Source organism: Xenopus laevis, chromosome 2S, assembly GCF_017654675.1.
Source record: "Xenopus laevis strain J_2021 chromosome 2S, Xenopus_laevis_v10.1, whole genome shotgun sequence".
Lineage (NCBI taxonomy): Eukaryota > Metazoa > Chordata > Amphibia > Anura > Pipidae > Xenopus > Xenopus laevis.
This window is the reverse complement of record NC_054374.1, coordinates 31621256-31641898: the sequence shown is the minus strand read 5'-3', so window position 1 is coordinate 31641898 and position 20643 is coordinate 31621256. Positions and strand designations below refer to the sequence as shown.

Below are 20643 nucleotides of genomic sequence, written 5' to 3'. Positions count from 1 at the left end.
CACGCACAGGTTTTGGGGCAAGCAATGAGAGAGTGTTTTTTGTTTTTTAAATTTTCCGATGAACTGAGAAGTGATACAAATTATAGCCATGTTCTGAGGGCTTTCAAAGTCTTGTTCTGCCGCTACAACTAGAACTGCCTCTGCACAAAGACAAAAAACTTACTAACTTCAAGTCATCATGAGAGAGCTGCCTCTACCAAAAAGAGTAAACAACTCCCTATTAGTCATAAAAAGAAAAAGTTTACTTTTATTTGGTTTTAGGTTATGGAGCTGGAGCGGTACCTGGTGCTGGTGCAGTGCAACCTGGAGGAATTGGAGCAGGAGTTTCACCAGGGGGCATTGGGAATGGAGGTAAGTTTTATCCTTATGTACCTGTATAAGATGTTATTTATTTAAATGTATACTTATATATTATATTTATAAATAAATTTTTACTAAGTACAGGTGTTGAATTAGTTAGAAGTTACTTAGAAGTTTTTTAATTTCTCTTCATAACTGTAAATAGAATGCCTCTTTCTGTATCCCAAGTAAGTGCAGGTGAGATTTATCCTCTAAACCAAGTCAACATATTCACCTGTGGTCTTTCATTTATTAACCTCGAATGATTGTTTTCCTATTTCCACCTTTCACAGGGAAAATAGAAAGATGGCAGATGGCATTATCTGCTGTTATACACTAGAATACACTTCTGCCTGAGAAATCCTGCCTTTTTTGATTTTTGTTAATTTTTTGTGCCCCTGATGAAGACCCTTAAGGTCATTATGCTTTTGTTCTGTAAATTTTCCTTTTTTTTGTGTTAGTTTCTTTTTGTGTATAATAAATTAACTTTTGCTTTTTTTGAAATCAGGTGTGCTATCCAATCCTTTGCAGTTGTACATTATATGGAGACTCTTGTGGGGAGTAACCTTTGGATTAGCACCCTGTAATGTATTACTAGGGTGTGCGCCTTCTTTTCATATTATGTTTGAGAAATCCTCTTGTCATTCCCAAACCTTTCAGGAGGATGATTTGTTTTGCACATATCCCCCTAAAAGGACATATCTATAGCTACAGAGTTTTTATTCACAATGTGGAATACATATCTTTCTTTTTTCCAGGCTTGTATCCAGGAGCTGGAGGCAAAGCATCTAAACCAGGTGAGCGGACAATGAATCATTACAAGAAATATATTTGTCTGGATAAATAACTATGAACCCCCTTTTGTAAAATGTAAGGAAATTAGAAGTCAACGAGAAGATCCATGATGTGATACAAGTCATGGAACTTCAAGGCGATTTTTATTATCCTTGTAATTTTTTTAAGATACATACATATAATGTGCACACTTTAATGAGATTTCTCTGAAAATCTTCATTGTTTCTTAATTCCCAACACTCAGCATCAAAGAGAAGCCTGTGTCCAATTCTTCAGGTGTATGTTCAGTCAGGGCTGGGACTAGTGGTAGGCAGAAGAGGCACGTGCCTAGGCCGCAATGTTGTAGGGGCACTGGGCACATACCTCCTTTATCTGCCTGCCTACCCTTAGTTTGGACACTTGTTACTCCACTCCAAAAAGTTGCGGTGCTCCTGCCTAACCCCGCCAGTGACATGATCGCACACCCTCACGCACAGGTTTTGGGGTAAGGGGGCAGGCAGGGTTGCCTAAAGCGCAAGGCCGGCTTAGCCGCTTGTCCACTTTCAAAAGTGCCAAAAAGCATTCTAACTGGAAATAAAGCAGTGTGGTATGGTAGCAAGAAGCTCTCAAAGAAGCTCTCTCCAGAGGGTAGTAAAAACTGCTGAACGTACCATCACCACTTCACTTTCATCATTGTCCAACCTAGACATGGCTAGGGGGCCCATTTACTTAGCTCGAGTGAAGGAATAGAAGAAAAAATAATTCGAATTTGAATGGTCGAATATGGCTACTTCGACCATCGAATTGGCTACTACGACCTTCGACAACGACTTCGAATCGAACTAAAAATTGTTCGACTATTCGACCATTCGATAGTTGAAGTACTGTCTCTTTAAAAAATACTTCGACCCCCTACTTCGCCACCTAAAACCTACCGAGGCCAATGTTAGCCTATGGGGAAGGTCCCCATAGGCTTCCTAACAATTTTCTGATCGAAGGAAAATCCTTCGATCGATGGATTAAAATCCTTTGAATCGTTCGATTCGAAGGATTTAATCGTTCGATCGAACGATTATTCCTTAGATCGTTCGATTGTAGGAATAGCGCTAAATCCTTCGACTTTGATATTCAAAGTCGAAGGATTTACATTCGGCAGTCGAATATCGAGGGTTAATTAACCCTCGATATTCGACCCTATGTAAATCTGCCCCTAGATGTAAGAACAAAATCAAATCCATTGCCAGTGACTCTAGTCATCCGAGACATGAACTACTCATCTGGCACAAGCCCAAATACTCACTCAGACACAGAAGGCCTGAAAGCATAAAAATCAGAAGCAAGAGACTATTTAACAGCTTCTGTCCAAGAAAAATCAGACTAATCGCAAATAAGTCCAATAGTTAGTAGAGAATCAACAGCAAATGAGTCCACCTAATCTCATGAATTCATTAGTCTAACACTTAAATGTACTCACTGCACTTACTACCATACAAAGCAACTATGCATTGCACTGAACCCATTGCACTCTATTATTATTACTGCACTATGCAATCCTATATCATACTGTAAAAAAAAAAAATATATATATATATATGTCTCACTGCCCTATATTGCACAAGTAATTCCTATGTACTCCTAGTACAAATGGCAATAAACAACTACTTGACTTGATTAACTTCAGGCTCTCCTTGCATCAGTAAGCACGCTCCTTCTCTAAAGGAGGAGGGACAGACCCAAAATTATGTGGAAGTGAAAGGAGTGACTTTTGTTGTTGAAACATTGTTCAAGCAAGAGTGTTTTTTGTTTCATTTTTCAAATTTTCCAATGAAGTGATCTAAATTATAGCCTTGCTCTGAGGGCTTTCAAAGTCTTGTTCTGCCCCTGCAACTAAAACTGCCTCTGCAAAAAGACAAAAAACTTGCAAACTTCAAGTCATCATGAGAGAGCTGCCTCTACCAAAAAGTAAACAACTCAACTCCCTGTTAGTCATAAAAAGAAACAGCCTACTTTTATTTGGTTTTAGGTTATGGAGCTGGAGCGGTACCTGGTGCTGGTGCAGTGCAACCTGGAGGAATTGGAGCAGGAGTTTCACCAGGGGGCGTTGGAAATGGAGGTAAGTTTTATCCTTATGTACCTGTATAAGATGTTATTTATTTAAATGTATACTTATATATTATATTTATAAATACAGTATATTTGTATTAAGTACAGGTGTTGAATTAAGAGTTACTTAGAAGTTTTTCATTTCCTCTTCATAACTTTACATAGAATTCCTCCTTCTGTATCCCATGATTTGTTTTGCATATTTGCCACCCCTCCCCCCCACCAGGACATATCTATAGCTACAGAGTTTTTATTCACAATGTGGAATACATATCTTTCTTTTTTCCAGGCTTGTATCCAGGAGCTGGAGGCAAAGCACCTAAACCAGGTTAGTGGACAATGAATCATTACAAGAAATATATTTATCTGGACTGAAAACTATGAACCCTTTTGTAAAATGCATGAATTGATGCATGATGGGAATCCTGGCATTAGCACCACCTTCAAAAGTGCCATTAAGTTCAGGATTTCCTTGCATCAGTCGGCATACTCCTTCTCTAGAGGAGATGGGGCAGACCCAATAGTATGTGGAAGTGCAAGGAGTGTTTTTTTGTTTTGTTTTTTTAAGTTTTCCGATGAACTGGTGTTCAGTGATCCAAATTATAGCCTTGCTCTGAGAGCTTTCGAAGTCTTGTTCTCTACCAAAAAGAGTAAACAACTCAAATCCCCGTTAGTCATAAAAATAGATAGTTTTCTTTTTATGACAGTTTTATGACAGTTTTCTTTCTTATTGGTTTTTAGGTTATGGAGCTGGTGCAGTACAACCTGGAGGAAATGGTGCAGGAGTGGCACCAGGGGGCATACCAAATGGTGGTAAGGTTTATCCTCATGTACCTGTATAAGATGTTATGTATTTACATTTATGCTTATATATTATATTTATGAATACATTTGTATTAAGTACAGGTGTTGAATTAGTTCTGTAGAAGTTTTTAATTTCCACTTCATAACTGTACATATAATTCCTTCTTCTGTATTCCAAGTAACTGCAGGTGAGATTTATTCTCCAGACCAAGTCAACACAGTCTTTCATTTGCAATATTAACCAAGAAGCATTTTTTTCTATTTCCACCTTTCACAGGGAAAATACAAAGATGGCAGATGGCATTATCTGCTGTTATGTAGTAAAAAAAATGGGCAAATTCAGCAGTGCACCTAGAGCAAACTGCTGCCGGAGCAATCCACTTGTCATTCCTAAACCTTTCAGGGGGATGATTTGTTTTGCTCATGTGCCCCCCCCCCCACCACCACCAGGACATTCTTCTCCCTCTATTGGAACTAGTGGAATATACTCAAGAATATCTATAGCTACAGAGTTTTTATTCACAATGTGGAATACATATCTTTCTTTTTCTGCAGGCTTGTATCCAGGAGCTGGAGGCATACCATCTAAATCAGGTGAGTACAGATATACTGTGCAATCCATGCGCACAGCAAATTATTTTATATTTATTTCATGTTTACTTTTTCCTATTTCTTTCTGACAGTACTACATAAAGTATATCTGCATGGAAAATTCCTTATGCATATTAGTAAGAATAGGGGTGCTTGGTTATAGCATGTATACACCAAATATCTTCAAACCGGCACACCCTTTGTAAAAAACGTTGTCTTTTTATTATTACATAGTATCAAGGTTCAATGTTTCGGTCCTCATTAGGATCTTTTCCAAGGGTCTCAAAAGAGTGTGGATACTCACTTCCTGACTCATATTTAAAATGTGAAAATAAATGGAAGATAAATAAAATGCATATTTAATTACTGTCTTATTTGGTACAGAGTGAACCAAATATATAAAGGTTTTTGTATTTAATAGAGGAAACAGGAGGAAATGTAGTAATATTAACGGCAATTATTTTTAGGTTATGGGCTGGGAGCTGGGGCTGGAGTACAAAATGGAAGAATTGGAGCAGGAGTGCCAACAGTGGGAAATGGAGGTAAGGTTTATTCTTATGTGCAAGATGTCCTCTCATTTGTAGAATTTGTATTAAATACAGATATTTAATTATCTAATGCAGGGCCCGGCCAAGGTATTTTGGCACCCTAGGCAAGGGCTTTAATCAGTGCCCACCCCCACCCAGTCCTGCGTTACCATTTCACACTTTACAATGCCTCAGATGGCCTCCAAGTCCCCAATTTATACCTGTGCCAGCATAAGCTAAAATATCCATCATATTGTTACCTCCAATCTGTAACTATGCCAGCGGCAGCCAAAAAAATCCATCATATTGCCCCTAATTTGTACCTGTGCCAGCAGGAGCCAAAAATCTATCATATTGCCCCAAACATCTGTGTACCTGACACCATATTACCCCATATACCTGAGCCAGCAGCAGCCAATCCCTCATATGGCCCCCAATCTGTAACTGTGCCAGTAGCAGCCAAAAAATCCATCATATTAAAGGCCATGCAAACTAGGGTTTAAAAAAAATTCACCTTAAAAAACTAAGCCCCCCTATGATTGCGCCCTAGGCGAGCGCCTAGTCTTTCTACCCCCTAGTTCTGGCCCTGATCTAATTAATTACTCATTTCCTCTTTATGTATATGCATCTGCTCTTTACCCAAAGTAAACTAGTGTTATGTTATACATCTCATTTCTCAGTAACTGCTATTCCCCAACCTGACTGAAATGTACAAGTACAGCTGCATTATGCAATCTCATGTTATGCTGAGATAATTTCCATCTTTAGAAGCCAGGGAGATTTCTCTACTCATACTAGGCTCTGTTAGATATCTACCACACAATGTCACTAGTTGCCATGTTATAAATATATACTTTAGGCTCATACTTTTTGTAGCTGCTTCTCCAGTGTCCGCCCCACCCCATAGTCATTATCTGCAGTGAGAAACAGATAAATGATGCCTCTTATTTCCAGGCTTGTATCCAGGAGCAGGAGGCAAAGCACCTAAACCCGGTGAGTCAATAAATCATTAAAGATTTATTTACTGGATTCAATCAGTGTAGTATACTGGATGGAATATAAAGGAGTATAAAATATAGCATAATATTACATACAACTATCTTTAGGTTATGGACCTGGAGCTGGTGTAGGGCCTGGAGCTGGAGTGCAACCTGGAGCAGGAGTGTCACCAGGGGGCGTTAGTGCTGGGGGTGAGTTATATGTTCATTTACAAGTTGTAATTTCTTTAATATATCTTATACATCTCAGTTCTCAACAATTGCTATTCCCCTAATGTCAGCAATTAGAATACGGAGCACACGGTGGTTTCGGAAAAATCAAGCCTTCTTTATTGAAAAAATTGTTGTAAAATCATCATATCCTCAGTACATATGTGGATATGACCTCCCCCACACTTGACGCGTTTCGTGGCGTCTCACCACTTCCTCAGAAGCATATTCCCCTAATGGAAGGATATACATATTTCCCTGCAGTTGTATAAATGTGTCATTTTTGGTGCCTCTGTAACTGCTTAATTTACCTGAATGGAATATACAGTGCAGCTGCACTAGGCATTCCCATATTGTGCAGAGAATTTTGCTCACTTAAAATCTTATGGCGATTTCTCCATAGATATATAGCACAGCACTGCTAGATATCTACCACAAGATGTCTCTACTGGTGCACAAAGTGTGGCACAGCCAGAATGCTCAGAAGGAGCAACAACACTGGGCATTTTATAATTATGCTACTACAGTGTATGTCTCTTTATTTTCAGGCTTGTATCCAGGAGCAGGAGGCAAACCATCAAAATCAGGTGAGTGCATAAACCAAAAGACTATTTATTGGAAGATTCTAACAATCTTTTAATCAAAGGATAAATGATAACATAACTTTACCTGCAATTAACCGTAGGCTATGGAGCTGGAGTGCAACCTGGAGGAATTGGAGCAGGAGTAGCACCAGGGGGATTTGGAAATGGGGGTATGATTTACCTACTTTTCAAAGTTGCTTACAGAAGGAACAAATATTTAATTGTTTCATAAATTACTTTTGTGTTTCAATTTCTCTTCTGAAAAATATATACGTACTGTAGCCGAGAAGAATACATTGTTTTATATTATTATTTATAATAATAATATAATAATTATTATTTCTATTATATATTTTCTACATCTCAGTTATCAGCGATTGCTATTCCCCTAATGGGAACATTTACAGTTTTCCCTGCAGATATAGAAATGTGCAGCCTCTGGTGCATTTGAAATTGATTTGTCACTTGACTGAACTGTACAGTTCAGCTGCACTGTGCATTGCCATTTTGTACATAGAATGTTTCCCTCTTTAGAAATGGGAGGGTAGCACAGCCAGCACTCTCAGTAAGGAGAAGAGCACTTAGCATATTTTACTACATCATCAAATTTACTACATCCTCATTCTTTCTGTACCTAATTCTCAAATGATCCTCCTTCCATATGAAATTGATAAATAATGTCTCCTTATTTGCAGGAGGAATAGCATCTAAACCAGGTGAGTGCATAGACCAAAAGATTATTGTAAGATTTTAAACAATCAGTCAAATAAGAGATACAGTATAACATAACATTACCTGCAATTAACCTTAGGTTATGGACCCGGAGCTGGTGTAGGGCCTGGGGCTGGAGTACAACGTGGAGGAAATGGAGCAGGAGTAGCACCAGGAGGATTCGGAAATGGGGGTATGGTTTACCAACTTTTAAAAGTTGCTTACAGAAGGAAAAAATATTTAATTGTTTCATAAATTACTTTTTTTTTCCAATTTCTCTTCTGAAAAAATATTTAACAAGTAATGTAGGTGAGAAAAATACAGTTTCTGGGATTCTGGTTATGTATGGAACAAGGCACAGACTGTACATAGTATCCAAAATGTATTTGGTGTAACTAGAATATATTTTCTACATCTCAGTTATTAGCAATTGCTATTCCCCTAATGGGAAAATTTACAGTTTTCCCTGCAGATTTAGAAATGTGCAGCCTCTGGTGCATCTGAAATTGCTTTGTCACTTGACTGAACTGTACAGTTCAGCTGCACTGCGCATTGCCATTTTGTACATAGAATGTTTCCCTCTTTAGAAATGAGAGGGTAGCACAGCCAGCACTCTCAGTAAGGAGAAGAGCACTTAGCATATTTTACTACATCATAATTTTTTCTGTACTTACCTTTCCAATGAGCCTCCTTCCGTATAAAATTGATAAATGATATCTCTTTATTTGCAGGAGGCAAAGCAACTAAACCAGGTGAGTGATTACTGGAGGATTCTAAAAAATCAGTCAAATAAAAGATAAAGTATAACATAACATTTCCTGCAATTAACCTTAGGTTATGGACCCGGAGCTGGTGTAGGGCCTGGGGCTGGAGTACAACCTGGAGGAAATGGAGCAGGAGTGGCACCAGGGGGATTCGGAAATGGGGGTATGTTTTACCAACTTTGGTTGCTTACAGAATCGAAAAATATTTAATCATTTCTCTTCTGAAAAATATTTAACAAGTACTGTAGCTGAAATACAGTTTGTGGCATTCTGCTTATGGATGAAACAAGGTACAGACTGTACATAGTATCCAAAATGTATTTGGTGTAACTAGAATATATTTTCTACATATCAGTTATTAGCAATTGCTATTCCCCTAATGGGAAAATTTACAGTTTTCCCTGCAGATAGAAATGAAATTGATTTTTCACTTGATTGAAATGTACAGTTCAGCTGCACTGTGCATTGCCATTTTCTACATAGAACAAGGGTGCCCAAACTTTTTGCAACGAGGGCCAGATTTGGTGAGGTGAAAATGTGTGGGAGGGGCGACCATTCAGCCCGACATTCTTTGAACCATTAACATTAAATTACAGGAATCGAGTAATCGTAGCAGTAATATTTGGGCACATTAGGGAAATGATCTGTCACTTGGTCTATACTGCTGCCTGTGTGCTGAAGGTGTTAGCAATAGACACGTACTGGCACATAGAGACGCCATATTACTTTAGTTTACTGTACTGGCACGTCAGTACGTCTATTGACACCTTCAGCCCTAAAGAAGTATGCAAAAACAGCACGTCTCTACGTGCCAGTAAGTGACAGATCATTTCACTAATGTGCCTTAATATTAATGCTATGGGATTCCTGATAGCACTGTGCTGGGGGGCCTCATTATTATTCATTTCATGATGGAGGCTGAGGGCCGGTGTAAATTTGAAAACGGTCCACATTGTGGACATGCCTGACATAGAATGTTTCCCTCTTTAGAAGTGAGAGGGTAGCACAGCCAGCACTCTCAGTAAGGAGAAGAGCATTTAGCATATTTTACTACATCATCAAATTTACTACATCATAATTTTTTCTGTACTTACCTTTCCAATGAGCCTCCTTCCGTATAAAATTGATAAATAATATCTCTTTATTTGCAGGAGGCAAAGCAACTAAACCAGGTGAGTGTATAGACCAAAAGATTACTCGAGGATTCTAACAAATCAGTCAAATAAAAGATAAAGTATAACATAACATTACCTGCAATTAACCTTAGGTTATGGACCCGGAGCTGGTGTAGGGCCTGGAGGAAATGGAGCAGGAGTGGCACCAGGGGGATTCGGAAATGGGGGTACGTTTTACCAACTTTGGTTGCTTACAGAATTGAAAAAATATTTAATTATCTCATAAATTACTTTTTTTTTTAATCTCTCTTTTGAAAAATATTTAACAAGTACTGTAGCTGAAATACAGTTTGTGGCATTCTGCTTATGTATGAAACAAGGCACAGATTGTACATTGTATCCAAAATGTATTTGGTGTAACTAGAATATATTTTCTACATCTCAGTTATTAGCAATTGCTTTTCCCCTAATGGGAAAATGTACAGTTTTACCTGCAGATATAGAAATGTGCAGCCTCTGGTGCATTTGAAATTGATTTGTCACTTGATTGAACTGTACAGTTCAGCTGCACTGTGCATTACCATTTTTTACATTGAATGTTTCCCTCTTTAAAAGTGGGAGGGTAGCACAGCCAGTTCTCTCAGTAAGGAGAAGACACTTAGCATATTTTACTACATCATCAAACTTACTACATCGTCATTTTTTCTGTACCTACTCCGTATAAAATTGCTAAATAATGTCTCTTTATTAGCAGGAGGCAAAGCACCTAAACCAGGTGAGTGCATAGACCAAAAGATTATTGAAAGATTCTAACCAATCAGTCAAATAAAAGATAAAGTATAACATTACCTGCAATTAACCTTAGGCTATGGACCCGGAGCTGGTTTAGGCCCTGGAGCTGGAGTACAACCTGGAGGAAATGGAGCAGGAGTGGCACCGGGAGGAGTCAGAAATGGGGGTAAGATTTACCCACTTTTAAAAGTTGCAATTTGCAACTTTATAATGATAATTGTATATGATTTGCTATAGGAATAAATATGCAATTATTTCACAAATTACTTTGAGATTTTTCAATTCCTCCTCTGAAAAATATTTAACAAGTATTGTAGCTGGAAAGAATACAGTTTCTGGCATTCTACTTATGTATGGAGTAAGGTACATAGTATCCCTAATGTATTTGGAGTAACTAGAGCAGGAACGCCCATACTTTACTAATGTGAGGTCTATTTTAGTGATGACGTCCCATTATGATCTACATCCATAAAAGCATTGTTAGCATTCTGTTCCATGGACAATATTACTTAAATATGATATAGATTAATGAGAGAAGTTATATTACTATATTTAACAAACTTTAACAAAAAAAATATCTGAACAAAAAACATGAAATAGGACAGTGATTTAGGCAAAATGTTTGGTGACCTTGAGATCTACAGCTCACGAGCTAAAGTAGATCCCAATCTACCATTTGGGCACCCCTGAAGTAGAGTATCATTTCGACATCTTCGTTATCAATTGCTATTCCCCTAATGGAGAAATTGTATTATTTCACTAATTATTTAAAGGTGCTAAATGTCCTCTTCTGAAAATCAGCTAACACGTGCCATAGCTGGAAAGAATATACTGTAATATACTTCTGCAATAAGCCTCCTTCCGTATGAAATTGATAAATAATGTTTCTTTATTTGCAGGAGGCAAAGCAACTAAACCAGGTGAGTGTATAGACCAAAAGATTATTGGAAGATTCTAACAAATCAGTCAAATAAAAGATAAAGTATAATATAACATTACCTGTAATTAACCTTAGGTTATGGACCCGGAGCTGGTGTAGGCCCTGGGGCTGGAGTGCAACCTGGAGGAAATGGAGCAGGAGTGGCACCAGGGGGAGTTGGAAATGGGGGTAAGATTTACCCACTTTTAAAAGTTGCAAATTTTTGCAACTTTATATTGATAAATGTATATAATTTGCTTTAGGAATCAATATGCAATTATTTCACAAATGACTTTGAGATTTTTCAATTCCTCTTCTGAAAAATATTTAACAAGTCTTTTAGCTGGAAAGCTGACAGTTTCTGGCATTCTACTTATGTATGGAGTAAGGCACAGACTGTGTATAGTATCCCAAATGTATTTGGAGTAACTCGAGTATCATTTCTACATCTTAGTTATCAATTGCTATTCCCCTAATGAAGAAATTTTATTATTTCACTAATTATTTAAAGGTGTTAAATGTGCTCTTCTGAAAATCTGAAAACACATACCATAGCTGGGAAGAATATAGTTTCGAGCATTCTGCTTATGGGTAGTACAAGGAGCAGACTCTATATAGAATTCCGTCTGTATTAGATATTACTAGAGTTATCTTGTATACATTTCACTGCTACTCTGTTCTGAGTGTTCTGTTAGATACAGTATCTTCCACAAGATGTCACTACTGGTGCATAGAGGGTGACACAGCCAGAAAGAGGAACAGCACTTTGTATACTTTAAATATATCACAGGACCACTCTTTCTGTACCTGCCTCTCCATCATAAACCAACCCCTATTCTGTATATATATCTACAGAGAGAAACCGATAATGTCTCTTTATTTCCAGGGTTGTATCCAGGAGCAGGAGGCAAACCACCCAAGCCAGGTGAGTGTACAAATAAAGATAACAATAGTTTTTCTGCCCTCCCACTCTTGCTCTTAGGTTTAGGATGATGCTAATAGAGCAACAGTCCAATATATTCAGATCGAGAATTCTAATACCTATGTATGGTGTTGCTTTGAAATATTTGGATGGCAACAATGCTCCTGTAAGAGACATACTTATATAAAAGCCTTACATAGTTACAGTATTAGGCCTGTCCAGTCTCTGAAATTTGAAGTTTATGTGGCCAATTTGTAGGCTTTTCACTGTACCTAGCTATAAAGAGCAGTAAATAATCACATATGGCAGCATTCTACTTATATAATACAGCTGAACTTAAATCTAAACCTAATCTAAATCTTTTTTTCAGGTTATGGAAATGGTTTTGGAAATGGTTTAGGACTTGGTGCAGGTGGTCAAGGAGGTAGGTGAAATAAATAATGTGCCAAATCCCTGTTTATCCATAATAATTATGCCTTATAGTATACGCTATACAGTGGAACATCAATTTTACATCCGCTGATTTTAAGTTTTTCCTAATTTTACATTATTGTTTTGTGGTCCCACCTATATATTATGCATAATACATTTTCCTGTATTTACCCCATTTTTTTCTGGCCCCCTGAAAAACGTAAACTGGGGGTTCTACTGTATATGTCTATTGTAAATGAGCAGACATGCAAGGATGCAGCCAACTTATGTGTGGCTATAACACCCACCCTGATCACAAGTGAAAGGACCTAAAGTCCAGGAACAGGCTGGCAATCACTGTTCTAGAGCACAGGGAATAATGTGTGTAAATTATAGGAGGTCTGTGCCAGATTAATATTTATATTCCCTCGAAATGACCTGTACATTGTATGACAACTGAAATGTACCAGGCCCAGTATGAAATCTGTAAGACACCTGAAATAGTTAAAAAGTTAAAGCAATTCATGTTCACCATTGATTAGGGCTAGAATGTAAACTAATAGCAAAAAACAAGGGGCATCCAGGCACCCTCAAGGGCCGCAAAAAAACAGTATTAAAAAGTAGTTATTGTAGATTACATTAAGAAATAAATATCTCCAGTGACCCTACGCATTTCATGATTCCCAGGACACTTGTCCTATTTTTTTTCCAGCCTTTGTGCAATTTTTTTGAGTGCCTGGACGCCCATTGTTTTTTTGCTATTGGTTTATCTACTGCCCAAGCTGAGGATCTTGGGCCAGTGCTCCTGTTATAGATGCTCCACAACCCAGGCAAAGCTTAATAACTCAAGTGGTACGGGGTTTCTGACTGAGAAAAAGCAGCACGAAAACCTTCTAGTTAAAGTTCTTTACTTCTTTTAGTTCTGCTTTAATACACTGAAACAAGCGGATGTCCACCAAAAAACAGTTCAAATGATATGTCATTGTAAGCAACTTTTAAATATACATTTATTTAAAAAGATTGGTTCTGCAGTTATTTGTTAAAGTAATTGCTACTAAATGTAGTATCTGTCTGTCCCTATCGATGCGCTGCACTTTTGGTCCTGACTGATAAATGTAGTAAAAGCCAGCTAATTTATAGATGTGAACTGACTTATGCTTCTTTGAGAGTCACAACCATGAAGGTTGTTTCTGTGTAGGCGCTGGACAGTTAAGGTTGCCATACTCATATAAATCCGCTCGTTGTCGATCTCCCCGATATGCCCACATTGAGGTGGGCGATCAGGATGATCCGATGGTGGGTCCTAGGGCCCAATGATCGGATCATAATTCAGGCAATACGGGTGGTGGGGACCGCATCAACGAATAGATGCACTGCGATTCGACTGGGGTTTTTAACCCTGTCCGATCGACATCTGGCCACCTTTCGACCAGATATCAATCGGGGAAGCCCATTGGATGGCCCCACACACAGGCCAATAAGCTGCCGACTCAGTCTGTCTGCAGCTTTTATCGGCCTGTGTATGGCCACCTTTAGGATATAAGCTGAGGCAGAACCCAGTGTGAGACCATCACCAAATTTATGAGTAATGCATTTTGCATTATGGCATTTCTTACATTTGTATTCTCTAACATGAAATCTATAAACACCCTAGAGAATGAGATGATTTATGAAGAGTGGTTGCGCATAGCAACCAGACAGTTTTTACAACTTCTTTTTTTCTAATTTCAGCTCAGAAACCATCTAATTCTTACTACAGAGGTAATTTAATAACCAATGATATATTCCTGCAGCCAGACTATTTGTGACAGAGATACATCAATGTGTTTTGTGTTCAAAGATTGAGGAGTGAGTGTAGTACCAGTGGCATAACTATGGGGACAGCAGACCCTGTGGCTGCACAGGAACCTACAGAGATACAGGGTAGCACCTGTGATTCCCCAGTTACAGTCCTCTCTCTACATTTACATTGCACCTTGATTTAGGGTCCAGGACCCATGGGTGGTGGTGATAATGGTGGTGTTTGAGGAACACTGGAACCATGGATGTGGGCCCAAGATTTATAGTTTATAGTCATCCCGTGGATCACATTGCATAGACCTAAAATGTCAACTGTGCAAGAAAAAGCCCCATCCTGCCAAAATGTTTATTCCTTATATATATAAATATTAGCATGTTCGTTAAAATGTATTGTATTTCAAACATCAGTGCCTTATCCACAGCACCAATCACTCTCTAGGTCTGCTCTCTTGCAGCTTTTATAGAAAAGAAAGAAAGTTGTATTAGAAATAAAGCATCTGTACACCTTAATGCTAAATTATTTTTTCCAATTTCTTGTAGGTGGTAGCCAATGTGGCCAAGGAAAGTACTGTGGCAGACGGAGAAAATAAGCAGCCAAGAGCTACGAGTAACCTCATCAACTATGGTGCTACTGCATGGTGTGAATGTAAAAGGATTCAAGAATCCCCTCTGTATTTCCATCCCCACATTCCTTCCCCAGCCCTTATTTTGTCCATTTAGCACCCATCTCTCTGAACATGGAGTCAGGCAGCTACACATACTGTAATATAGGGAAGCCTGCAATCTGACACTTATATACATGCACACATAATACTATATATATATTACACATTCAGCAATGCAAGGCTGTGTAGTGTGTGCATGCCCATAGGCATGTGCAACGCAATACACGGCATCTCCTAATGCCCAAAGAGGAGAATATACAGGAACATGCAAACTTGTACACTTTTAATAAACAAGAATATACTCAGACATTCACTAGAATGGACATGCATGCACTATAAATATACAGATTACACATACACAGTGGGGCTGGGAGGATGGGGCCAGTATTGTGTTTGCTTGTGACTGGGGCAGCAAGAGTAGATGGCTTGCCCATTTCAGGGGTAAGTGTTATACAGAGTGCAGAACCTCTTGGGAAGTAGCATTTTCAGTCTCCATTCTACCTTGTGACTAGTGATGGGCAAATATGACCCAAATTGTTTTTCACGTGCAACAACATTTTGTACTCATTGATAAGCAACTTTTTTGCAGCAAAACCTGGCAAAAAAATTCACTACTTGGCCATAACACCAAAAAAAAACTGAATGGAAATTGGGCATGTTGCTCCCCTAAGAGTTACTCAAGTCACCAGTTCTGTTCCAGTACTGTTTCATTGCTGAGTGGACTGGTGGGTTATCAGCTCTGCCTATGTATATAACATGAGACATGTGCCAGTTTAAACCATTTGCATCCCAGTCAAAAAGCTCCCAACCTGCCTCATCCAAGAGAAGGAGCAGGAGGATTTTTATCCTTCCTCTCTGTCAGCACTTCCAACAAAGTGTAAACGATTTAATCAGTTGTCTTCCTGCTCCTGCTTCATTCACCATCATGGCCCATGATTTTGTAACTTATATGTGGAATGATGCAATTTGCCTGCGACTGTACGAATCTGTATTATTTTTTATTATATTTGTATTAAAGCGTGTGACTTCTCTCTCTTCGATGGGGGAGGGTGAGAGAAGAATTTTCCAATGCATCATCTTGTTTTTTTTACATTTGCTATGAAAATAGGAACGATATCCTTAACTTTTTGTCTGCCACAAGACACAGACTATTGCTGCTTTTACAGCTGTGCTATTCTCTGCTGGAATATTGAGACTGAGGGTGCTATCCTATTATTGTTAGCAGGACCAACGATTAAGAGTCGGGCCTTGTGGCAGTTAGAGGTGAGATGAGAATACAGAGTAAATGAGCCAAGAGAGGTGGGGCCAAGTGGTTATGTGCCATTTTTGCAATATATTCTATACCAAAGTGAGACTTTGAGCAGAGTGCGGTCTCTCCCCCTCTTTCTCAGGCTGTCTTCCCGCGCTCTTTCTTCTCTGCTGACCCCTCAGAACCCCAAGAAAGCACAGACATATTCTGGAGACAATCCCCCTGCTGTATATGTGGGTGTGGGGTGTGGGGTGTGTGATGCGTGAATCCCTAACTTACTGACCACCCTCTCACCTCCCTCCTCACAGTGTATACCCTGTGTTACCGCCTCCAAAGGAAAATAATTAAAACCTTTTTTTTTTGTAAAGATAATACTGAAAAAAGTAATTTTGCTTAAAATGAAATAAAGAAGTAAATCTTTTAAACGATATACTGTGTGATGTCTCTTTCTGCAGGGTGGTATTAATGGATGGGGCAGGAATGGGCGATTAGATGTTAGCAGGGGTAGAACTAAGGGTAGGCAAAGGAGGCACATGCTTAGGGCACAATACTAGTGGGTGCTGGGCATGTACCTCATCTGCCTGCATTCACCTACGTTTGTCTCTTATCTAAGTCGATTTACTGAATCTCCCCTTTTGCCAATGCAGCAGAGGGAGATTCAGAGTGCAGGGGTGTGCCCCTTGTCCAACATGTTCTACTCTGCCCCCTAGATATATAGGTTTCTGCCTTATATCGGTCGAGTAGACCATCAGAATGGTATAGGACACATGCACAAGCCAATAAACTGCCAACTTGGTCTGGATGGAATCAGTAGGCAGCTTAAATTGACCAGTGTATGGCCAACCTTAGTTATTCCAAAATCCCCACCTTAGAAAATATGTGACTGGAGTTTCTTGTAAAAATCAAAAACTATGTATTAACTAGTGTCTAGTGCTCTAATATGTGGCTGCTTGTGTTTTTGGCAAATGCCAGCACAAAACAGGCTTTTCAGAAGTATTCAGTATTCAGTCTTTTCAAAAGTATTTGTTAGTGTCAATATTCTCCATATTCACAAAAAAATGTTTTGAATCAATGGGTGGAATTCACAAAGGTGGAAAAGGTCATTTGAGTACAAATTGATTTTGTCTTTTCCAAAACTCAGATTTAAAAAAAATGTTCATTTCATTTTGTGACTAGAACACTTTTATACACTTTTTTTGTGTGAAATTGTCAATCCTAGAGCCACTTCTATGAGTTTGAAGTGTTGGACAAATTAATCAGAAGAACTTCTGACAATCTGAAATTGGACTACGTTTGTATACATATAGGCAATGCTGGGTAATAAAGGAATATTAGTGTCGTTTTTTTACTGTTTTTACTAACTTGGTCCTATATGGCTAATGCAATTTTTACTATTGGAGTAAGTGAAGTCGTTCTCTCTTGTTTGGGGAGCCAAGGCAATACTGCTGGGACTAACAGTTTAATCTGTTTTGCCTATATATGTGCCCAAAATATTTTTTGTGCTCTCTTGTTAGCCTGTATAAATTTTATTTTTCTCTGCATAGAGGTCAATGTTTGCTGTGGGACTACTATTGGGAGAACTCAAACAAAATATAGCATTCTGGGTAGTAAAACCATTTTTACTGCATTTATTCTTCCATACCAGGAAGTCTGCAGCTTGGGCCATGGCGATAATAATTTGTCAAGTTCTTTCCAAAGATGAGGATAATTTGCTTGATATAAGCCTTCTTATGATGGATTATATTCACCCCTAGATAATGTATATATTTTGCTTTCCATTGAAAATAAAAATTAATCTGAAGTCATTTTAGATGTTCCTGTGATATTCCAAGAGGCAGGACTTCAGACTTCGCTTAGCCCAGCGAGTATTCCAAAATCATTTAGCATAGTAAACAAATGTGGCAAAGAAGATAATGGTTTAGTCAGGACCAATAATATACATGCAAACATAATTTGCTTATGGATTTGTGACCCTATATGGATACCCTGGTTATATTTGGATCCTGCCTTATCATTGACACTAAAGGTTCTATCGCTAGTATAAATAATAAAGGACAAACCTGTCTAGTTCCCCTATGTAATGTTATATTTTTGAGGGGTATGGTACGGTTCCTGTATTACATGTATAAAATGTTCACCAAAGTTCAATTACTGTAAAATATAATACAAATATTCTCAAATGACTGTATCAAAGGCCTTGTGTATATTAATGATAATATCAAGGCTGGGGTTTGTGAAATATTGAGGGTATATATTAATTGTAGTTTTAGTCATATTCTAATGCAGTTCATGCCACAATTAAATTCACAATGAGTGTGGACCCTCGTGAGCGTTAACTATCTGGATGTACAGGTGACATTCACTGAGCATATAGGTACTGTTATCACAGACACAAAAAAAAGAAACCAACAGAAATAATATGTTGTGTAAGAACCGTTTTTATCCAGCAGAGGTCACTAAGAGGACTTTCTAAGCCAATTGATAAGAGCAAGGAGGATTTCATTGTCCGATGCCCTGTATGAGAAGCAAATAGACGAATTAATCAATCAGTTTGTTGAGAGGGGGGTATAGCAGAATCCTATATAATAAAGTTGAAGTGTCTCTGCGTCCAGTCCCTGCGCTACTGCGCATGCGCCCCACGGACCGTCTCTGGCAGCCTATGTTCTAGCGCCCGTTAATTTAACGGGCTTAATGTCTAGTACAGTTATAATTGTTCAAAATGGAAGTGAGTCAATTATAAAAAGGAAGATCTCCTGAAAGGTAAATATGGGAAACTCTATTTAGTTGCAAAGAACTTTTATTAAGTTGCAAAAAAGGTAATAAGAACATTTAGGAAATGGTTATGAAAAACCCTTTCACTGCTTACCTTTCTGAGCACTGGAGCGAGGGGGCATCCATGCTGCTGCCACCTGAGGCGAGTTTCAAAACTACGGATGCCACCTGACCTATATTTTAACGGCCTGGCGGGTAAAAAGGATGGTTGATACCAATGTTATTAATAGGGAAAAAAATAAATATATAGGAAGGCCGGTATGTTTTTTTTTACAGAAAAGGTGGCAACCCTATTCCCAAATCCTGTCCCCTGTTCCTGACTGCAAAAATACTTGTGTGTGTGTGTGTATGGCTCCTCAGAATAATTACAATGCTGAATGGACTGTGCCAAGCAGTGTCAGACTGGCCCGCAGGGATACCAGGAAAACTCACGGTGGGCCCAGGTGTCAGTGGGCCTCTTTCTTCTAACCATTTTGGCCTATTTCATGGTAATTTCTGTATTTATTTAAGAGGCTTGATAATGGAAGAATAGAGTATAGTATGTAGAGATAAAAGACTAGGAGAATAAAGAGGTTGAGTGAGGAGAGGAGGAATAATAGTATGGAAAGTGGGCCCTCAGTCTAAGACTGTGAAGATGTTTAAGCCTATGGAACTTAACCTTTATTCCCCAGCTAGGGATAAGCCCTTTAATGCTAATTTATGAATAAAACACACTGAAACAGAATAGTGGGTGAAAGTCGGCCACAGCTTTATTTATACTGTATATATTTATTTAATTCCCGATCCTTGCCATTTCAAAACGTATCTCGTTAACTGTCAAGTATATGACCTTATATATCTTACCCCCCCGAATGCCGGCCACTGTGTGCAGTGGGCATGTGGTGTCGCCTTTTATACTAGGCCGAATACAGGCAAAGGATCAATAACCGCCACGCTGTGACAAGAACACTGAAATCCAACAAATACACATTAAAATGAACAACATCAGACCTCGTCCCCCTTTTTTTTTTTTTTTTTTTAAAAACATAACAACACAACAATGGAATCATTTATCACTGGGTGGGTGGGCGGGAAGTTGTGTCTGTAGCTGCTATGGGCGCCAAGAGGAAGCTCAGTGGGAGGCGCTGCCTTATAAGGCCGTTCCTGTGAACAAGCGCGCATGCGCACTGCGCGATGACGTCACCCCCCCGTTCTTGCGCCTGCGCAACAACGCCAGGCGCCAAGACGCCAGGTGCAAACACGCTGGCGAATTTTCGCCACTGTTTAGAAAGGGGAAATCCCCCTCCCAGTCAGTAGCGCTTTCGCTACTTGCTTCAGCGCTGCTCAGGTTTTCTGGTGGGCCCCTGGCATCCCAGTACAGTGTTTGTGAATTCTGTGGGTGAGTAGCAATAACATGTACTGGATAAGGGCATGTGTAGAAGTGAGTCAGGAGTCACAACAATGTGACATTTTTGCACTGTAGCTTTTCACAATGACACACACACACATCTTGCTATTCCTTTACTGCAGCTTGGTGACACTGGCTCCTCCCACTTGGAGATGATGTAATGCTGGGGAGGGGGGAACTGTCACGTGCCTGGGTACCGATATGAA

The 20643-nt window shown here is 39.0% G+C and overlaps 1 protein-coding gene across 1 annotated transcript in view; it reads left to right on the top strand.

Moving 5' to 3' along the window:
- LOC108708883 (elastin-like) overlaps positions 1 to 16679 on the top strand; it is a 91842-nt gene extending 75163 nt beyond the window's left edge. Inside the window, exons 41-65 of the mRNA XM_041584700.1 lie at positions 262 to 351; positions 1098 to 1136; positions 3137 to 3226; positions 3506 to 3544; positions 3958 to 4029; positions 4576 to 4614; positions 5079 to 5153; positions 6093 to 6131; positions 6245 to 6328; positions 6895 to 6933; positions 7032 to 7100; positions 7626 to 7646; positions 7742 to 7834; positions 8373 to 8393; positions 8476 to 8568; positions 9557 to 9577; positions 9673 to 9747; positions 10275 to 10295; positions 10386 to 10478; positions 11212 to 11232; positions 11328 to 11420; positions 12118 to 12156; positions 12524 to 12577; positions 14296 to 14325; positions 14905 to 16679. Coding sequence (XP_041440634.1) covers positions 262 to 351; positions 1098 to 1136; positions 3137 to 3226; positions 3506 to 3544; positions 3958 to 4029; positions 4576 to 4614; positions 5079 to 5153; positions 6093 to 6131; positions 6245 to 6328; positions 6895 to 6933; positions 7032 to 7100; positions 7626 to 7646; positions 7742 to 7834; positions 8373 to 8393; positions 8476 to 8568; positions 9557 to 9577; positions 9673 to 9747; positions 10275 to 10295; positions 10386 to 10478; positions 11212 to 11232; positions 11328 to 11420; positions 12118 to 12156; positions 12524 to 12577; positions 14296 to 14325; positions 14905 to 14954 — 1400 coding nt within the window. The 3' untranslated portion in view covers positions 14955 to 16679. The remainder of the gene's footprint in view (positions 1 to 261; positions 352 to 1097; positions 1137 to 3136; positions 3227 to 3505; positions 3545 to 3957; positions 4030 to 4575; positions 4615 to 5078; positions 5154 to 6092; positions 6132 to 6244; positions 6329 to 6894; positions 6934 to 7031; positions 7101 to 7625; positions 7647 to 7741; positions 7835 to 8372; positions 8394 to 8475; positions 8569 to 9556; positions 9578 to 9672; positions 9748 to 10274; positions 10296 to 10385; positions 10479 to 11211; positions 11233 to 11327; positions 11421 to 12117; positions 12157 to 12523; positions 12578 to 14295; positions 14326 to 14904) is intronic.
- The last annotated feature ends 3964 nt before the right edge of the window (positions 16680 to 20643 follow it).